Here is a 7,471-nt window from a genome sequence, read left to right on the forward strand (position 1 = left end):
TCTGCTCGCAGCTTTATTGCATTGACTCGACGTCACGGCCGGAGATGGAACAGGTCACCCATTCCCCAAAGTTTAAACTACTGATCTGCAACAATGGCTGGTCGAGAACAGGCTGGTTATAGAAAGTGAGGGAAGGTCACTGATTTCCGGGCTTCTTTTTCATCTCAATAATTGGTTTCCTGAACTTTTAGTTAGGGTTCTCAATCGGTTAAAGTGATCAAAAACTTACATTTTAGAGAAATACATATAAAGTAGAGATGTAAAACAACCTCAGGTCCTCAAATGTTTCAAAAATAAGTAAATTGGCCGCAGATGTAAGTGGGATTTAAGGCTGATTCTGACAAACATTAACACAAAGTAGTCTTAATTCCTTTTTTGACCTTCAATATAGGCATTTAAGAACCTTTGCAGATACTTTAGGTGGTTTGTCAGAGACGAAAGCCTATGCACCCTTTCATTGCCCCAAACATGAGTAATTTTACGATATACATAATATCATCAACATTTGTAAGAAATAAACTAAAGACACATTGTCTGTGCATCACTCCGGCCAACCAGCTAAACTACGTCCATCAAAAGCCTCTAAATATACTTGCTTGCCATCAAAAGCCTTTTAACTATACTTGGTCGGAAGGCTTTTACCCACAACTCTTCTTCCTCAGAGAAAAACTGCTATTAGCCCTTTGGAGGGTCCAACTTTGAAGTTCATTTCAAGCGGTCAAGCACTTCCTTATTCTAAGGCGGTGTAGAAAGGTTTATCTAAATCTACACATGGAGTTGCATCCGGTACTCTTTCTTTTTTTCGATCAACTCTTCAAGAACAAAGGGAAACCAGGCCCCATCCTCTATGTCGACAACAATGAAAAGTAAGGCAACTTGATCGACGATGTCCATTTTAATAAACAAATTTCGCAGCTTTCATTTAAGTCGATTACTCAAAAGACTGCTCAGATTCCCGTATTAACCTTCTTGAGATGCGGTCTTCTTCTCTATGCTCTTTGGTACTCCAAATTCTATAAGATTACGTTTACTCTGCGTGTATTTACATAAGACCCATATCTTGCTTCCTTAATTTTTTGACGAGCCAATTATGGAAGCGCCCGGTTATGTTCCCCCTTCAATCCTACAAAGCACCATAAAGGCAAGTTTTTGCCTTTTCCTAAAAAAATATTTCATATCAGAACCACCATCATCTTCTTGGCGAGCCTCCACCTTCAGGTGGTCAGCCTCTCTGGTCACATCCTGTGGTATTTTTTTTTTTTTTACAAAAAAGGGAAGATATCCTCTTTAACATCACAGAAGGATTCTCGATTATTCTTTAAGTAATTAGTACATTAACAATTACAAGTGCTTGGCCAATACCCAGTGGGCGAGGAGAATACACGATGCTTAATCAGCCGACGAATTCAGAGCATTAATTCTTTGAGTTCTTCTTCCTGGACCAGCAGTAAATAATGAAGGGAGAGGACAGGTGGTTGTTGGGGAGTGGTCAAATTCGACCAACAAAATAATCACAAGCTAATCCTCATGGCGGGGAATTAGTCTACCATTTCAAGCTCCGGGTTTAATTGTACAGGGAGAGACGGGGGGAGATGCTGAGAGCGCCTCGTCACACACAGCTCCGAGTGCTAGTTGAACTCCGCACTGTGGGGGTCTTGCTAAAGCAGATTGCTATCTTCTCTGTCGAGTGAAGGTGAACTATCTGCATTTTTCAAGTGCATACTTTGCTTTTTCTGTAAATTACATTGTTTGAGATGGAAGTTGCCCTACCAAGTAGGAACCTGATCACGTGCTGATCAGAAAGTTCTTGGTTTTGTTTCAGCTTCAAAATGGTACCATAAAAAATATGCTGAGCTTTGAACAACTTTCCGAACAAACTTCTCTTCGGCATTCGCATTTTTCTGCCAACTATGAACATTTCTTTATTTGAGGGGAAGGGGCGTGGGAGGAGGGATGGCGGTGGTCAGTATCAGTTATCCACATAAAAGAGTCTGTCAATTTTGGTGATAGGCTGGCTGGAAAAGTTTTTTCCTTCATATGGTAGAGCATTTCATGCTCTGCTTTACTTGTGTCAGTTCAGTTTTGGGAGATTAGTGTTGCCATGAGATTGATATTTGTCTATTTTCTTGTATATTCTGGCTTCTCGTTACATCACTAACCCACTTATCTCTCTCTTTCTTTAACAAGAACATTAATGGGTTTTTTTCTTGGAAACTCAATGGTTACATTTTGTGGTTGTCTATGCCCCACTTAGTGATGTGCTCACCCTCGAGTTCGTTTAGTTTTTTTTGCCATAGTTTGTGCTTCGTGCGCCAGTACTCTGTCCTTGGTTGTTGCTTTTCTCATCAAATTTTCTACCTCTCACATTGTACTTACATTCTTCTTTTGTTACTTCAGCTAACTAATCTTTCGAGTTTCCTTGAATGCACCTTCTGTTTGACAAAACTGGGATGCTCATGTTCTGATTGAACTTAATTTTTAACGCTGATACCTTTTCTACTAAGCTCAGGATTGTAACTGCTGGATCAGAAGATGGCAATCTTCCGGTTGTTTGTGACGAGCATTTTACTGTTACTTGGATGTATGTCAATTGGAGAAGCAAGTTATGCCAGCTACAAGGATCCAAGAAAGCCACTGAACGTTAGGATCAGAGATTTGATGAGCAGGATGACTCTAGCAGAAAAGATTGGGCAGATGGCACAAATTGATCGTGTACTTTCAACCCCTGATGTAGTCAAGAGTTACTTCATAGGTAAAAACTAGCGTTTTCGCCAAAAGCTGCTCCGTTTCTCCATTCCTATTAACGTGTAATGTTGAGATGTCAAATTGACAATGTGCTAAGGAATTGAACAGGCAGTTTGGTGAGTGCCCCTGGAGCTTCCCCTCGCCCTCAAGCTACTGCACAGGATTGGATTGACATGGTAAATGAGTTTCAGAAAGGAGCTATGTCTACTCGTCTCCAAATCCCGATGATCCTCGGTATAGATGCTGTTCATGGACATAGCAACGTCTATGGAGCTACCATCTTCCCTCACAATGTTGGCCTTGGAGCTACCCGGCAAGTATAAACTTGATCTTGTTGAGTTCCAGGGAACTCGATGATTTTCAGTCTTTTGGGAAGATGAGTTGAAGATTGCAGGTCATATTAGGCTTTCTTGATGGTGCAGGAGATTATTATATCTGTTAGAGCATTCCGTGTATATGTTATCAGTTCTTGTTTCCTCTGATCGGTTCCCTTTTATCAACCGAGTGGAGAATACATACTGGGGTCTGAGGTCACATCATATCAAGTTAATTTTCTCATTGGTGTATTTGTTGATGCTCTGGATGCAGGGATCCTGACCTTGTAAAAAGGATTGGTCAGGCAACAGCCTTGGAAGTTCGAGCCACTGGCATCCCTTATACTTTTGCTCCTTGTGTTGCTGTAAGAATAAACTTGATCAGATACATGCAGCACATTTTACCTTCAATAGTATTACCAATTCTGATGATTCCGATGTATTTTTTTCATAGGTTTGCAGGGACCCAAGATGGGGCCGCTGCTATGAGAGCTTCAGCGAGGATCCTCAGCTTGTTGAAGCTATGACTGATATAATTCCTGGTCTACAAGGAGACTTGCCGCCAAACACAAGAAAGGGTGTCCCTTTTGTAGATGGAAAGTGAGTAACCATAATGCAACTCGACATTGATTTTATCTCTTTGTTGAATACTTTTTTTGTGTGTGTTTTTATGCAGTCGCCATATAGCAGCCTGTGCAAAGCACTATGTTGGCGATGGTGGAACACATGATGGAATCAATGAGGGTAATACCATCATTGACCTTCCTGGATTGCTTAAGATCCACATGGCTCCTTATTATGCTGCTGTCTACAAAGGTGTTTCATCCATCATGGTCTCTTATTCGAGCTTCAACGGGAAGAAAATGCATGCAAATCATGGTTTGGTTACTGATTACCTCAAGAACACACTCAAATTTAGGGTACATTGGTCATTTCTCTGCTACAATCTACATACTTTCTGCATGTATCTTTCAAGTTTTCATCTGGGCATAGACTGGCCAAATATTTAGGAACTTGAGCTGATTTACATTTGTCCAGCTTATAGAAGTAGTCCCTAATTCGGTGTCATTTGATTATGTTGCAGGGTTTGGTTATTTCCGATTGGCAGGGTATTGACAAGATCAACTCTTCCCTGGATGCAAACTACACATATTCTGTTTATGAAGGAATTAGTGCTGGCATTGATATGGTTTGTTGTACTTTTCCTTTATCAACAACTAGTATTACCAAACAGTTTCTTTCCTGTTCTTTCTGATATAATGCATCATTGAAACCAGATGGTTAAGCAATATCAGCATTAGATTTGTTTTTCTATGTCCTTTATCTGACTTTGTTGCTAGTGTATACTTGGCATAAGTTGGTTCAGGGGAAGCATCTTCTTGGAGACTCCTTGCACATAACATTTAAAATGAAATCTTACACAGAATTTTTTTTTTCTGCCAATTGTTTGTTGTGAAACTTGCATTCAAAGCAGCATATTTCTGACAGTAGCGTATATTTATCACTCTTGTTGCCATATCTGGCTCGTCTTGTCCATGTGCAGGTCATGATTCCCTGGGCCTACACTACATTCATTGATGACCTTACCTATCTTGTTAAATCTAAAGCCATCCCAATGAGCAGGATTGATGATGCAGTTTACCGGATCTTGCGAGTAAAGTTCACAATGGGCCTTTTTGAAAGGCCCTACGCTGATCACAGTTTGGTTAATGAGCTCGGTAGCCAGGTACATATCACCTAATATAACTAATGACTTGTGACAATCTCGTTCCTATATGAGCGCCAAACAATAAGCAAATTTTGAATTTTCCATGCTGTCACCAGTCTTTGAAATATTCTGACCTCCCATGGTTTTGGTACTTAGAAAATAAATTAATAATTACTTCCTTAATTGACAGGCTCACAGAGAATTGGCAAGAGAAGCAGTGAGAAAATCACTTGTCTTGCTTAAGAATGGAAAGGAAGGTAGCAAACCTTTATTGCCACTTGACAGGAAGGCTCCAAAAATCCTTGTGGCCGGGACCCATGCCAATAACTTGGGATATCAGTGTGGTGGTTGGACAATTCTATGGCAAGGTGTAACTGTGAATAATGCCACCAGAGGTATGTACATATCCCTACTGATTATGCATTTACATGTCTTCAGCGTTCTTAATTGCTCCATTCGCTTGGATCCTTTTAGTTTGATGTTTTTCTGTATGTCACAATGTTTGGTTTTTCCTTCATATCAGAATCTTGTTCACAGATTAACTTTAACCTATCGCGGTATGTTCATAACAGTATAACACTATGTTTTTCACAGCAATTTAAATATACTATATGATCTTTACATTGATATTTCTAACTTTAATTTCCCAGTCTCAATGTTTTGATACTTTCTGAAGAGGTCCCAAACTTTTTTCACTTGCGCAGGAACAACTATTCTCAGTGCAGTGAAATCCACAGTGAGCCCCAACACCAAGGTTGTCTATGAAGAGAATCCTGATGCTGACTTTGTCAAGAGGAATCTATTCTCATATGCTATTGTCGTTGTTGGAGAGATTCCTTATGCCGAATCAATGGGTGACAGCAAGAACCTGACCATTATTGACCCCGGTCCTTCTGTGATCCAAAACGTTTGCAGATCCATCAAATGTGTAGTCATCATCATCTCAGGCAGGCCTGTAGCCATTGAGCCATATGTATCACAAATTGACGCACTGGTTGCCGCATGGTTACCAGGTACAGAAGGCCAAGGAGTTGCAGATGTGCTCTTTGGTGACCATGGTTTCACAGGAAAGCTGCCACGGACATGGTTTAAGCATGTCGATCAGCTGCCAATGAATGTCGGCGACAAGCACTACGACCCACTTTTCCCATTTGGCTTTGGCCTGACCACATTCCCTGCAAAGGCTAGTTAGAGAAAGCGCTGCTAAGTTTCAAAATAGCTATAAGGCATCATTCATGAAAAATTTTGGGATTTATCAACAATCGTGAGACAGTATCATTCAGAGCACTTCTACCTTTCATGACTTTGCTTGTGATACTTGAACTATTAGCCTGGACTTCTTGTTCAAGTAAGATGGGTGCATGTTCCTGAATTTGTCCTCTGATACAGTTGATGCATATCAAAAGCGACCAACATCTGGATTTGTAGAATTCATTTGAATCCATTTTGCTGCTCAAGTGTCAATTGGGTCTTTGAATTATACCAGAAACTAGATCAGTATGACAAAAATTATGCTCATTTTCTTGCGGCATGAAGTTTAAGTTCAAATGGAACTGGACAATAGATAAGTGGTAAAGGACAGTCTGGAGCTCAGGATAGATATTACAGGGTAATAAGTCTAACCTTTCTTGGCAGAACTATGTTTGTCGAACCATTCAGGTAGATCATTTACAAGCAATTTACGAGTATCTCCAAAACGTTTTCTAGATTTAGATGGCTATGCTTCAGGGCGTGTTAATATAAATTATAAGGGGCCAATTCGCAAAACCCATATAAATAGTACAGATAATAAATGTTGATCACTTTCCGCAGAAGAACCAAGGTGTGACGTTCATCATTCCTATTTAGTCTAGGTTTCTCCGGCACGGTTGAAGTAGATAACTGTTCTTGGGACTGCTTATGAAGATCATTTACTTTTCTCAAATATGTACATGGTTACACCTGCTTGACATAACTAAGTGGTCATCCTTCTTATGAATCACAAAAGCAGGATATTGGTCCTACCCTGATCATCACCTCATAACATTGCCAGACATGTCTAAATTGCCATCTTCTCTTATCTGCATGAAAGAAAAGTGCAGTTCGGTAGTTTGCAAATGTGGGCATTCACAAGAGCCACGGCAAACATATTTCAGCAGAACTATTTATGTTCAACAAACAGAAACATCCATCGAAAGAAAAAGAACAGACGTTGGAAAAAGAAAGACAGTCCAAGAGAATATTTCCAAGAAAATTCAGTTTTCATTTAGAATTGGTGTCCAAGTTGAATGAGAAGTTAGCATTCTTTACAGAGGTCGCCACTCATAAAATGTTATCTAATCTCACCCCCTTCAAATTTTCCAGTATTTTACAATATGTGAGTTGGATTTTTTGCCAAAAATCTGCATTTTTGCAAGATTATGTTCCTGCCACTTGCATTGACAGTACAACTTTCTCTGCCATCTGCTAAGATCTAATGATTCAATGTTGTTGGAATGCTTACTTCGTTGAACGCCGATTTCTTTTGACTGTTCTGATCTGGTCCTGCAAGTGGATGAAGCAATGCGCCAAGCCTCACTAATGCATAGATTGTCTTTGTTGAGAGCTGACAATAAGAGCATGACACCATCTTTTGACAAGATCTTGATCTTCCTGTCCTTCTAAAGCTGCAGTTGGATCGAGATTCTTGAAGGAAATTCCATGAAAATTAGAAGTCTCCTCCTTT

General features: G+C 40.0%; 1 protein-coding gene across 1 annotated transcript; it reads left to right on the forward strand.

Moving 5' to 3' along the window:
* The first annotated feature begins 1,382 nt into the window (after positions 1-1,382).
* On the forward strand, positions 1,383-6,224 carry LOC116267693 (uncharacterized). The gene is made up of 10 exons (XM_031649560.2): positions 1,383-1,693; positions 2,510-2,752; positions 2,854-3,058; positions 3,334-3,424; positions 3,514-3,659; positions 3,736-3,979; positions 4,144-4,248; positions 4,603-4,785; positions 4,958-5,162; positions 5,472-6,224. The coding sequence occupies exons 2-10, from the start codon at positions 2,533-2,535 to the stop codon at positions 5,957-5,959; spliced, it is 1,887 nt and encodes a 628-aa protein (XP_031505420.1). The 5' UTR covers positions 1,383-1,693; positions 2,510-2,532; the 3' UTR covers positions 5,960-6,224.
* Positions 6,225-7,471: the final 1,247 nt, after the last annotated feature.

The sequence above is a fragment of the Nymphaea colorata genome, chromosome 1 (assembly GCF_008831285.2).
Source record: "Nymphaea colorata isolate Beijing-Zhang1983 chromosome 1, ASM883128v2, whole genome shotgun sequence".
NCBI lineage: Eukaryota > Viridiplantae > Streptophyta > Magnoliopsida > Nymphaeales > Nymphaeaceae > Nymphaea > Nymphaea colorata.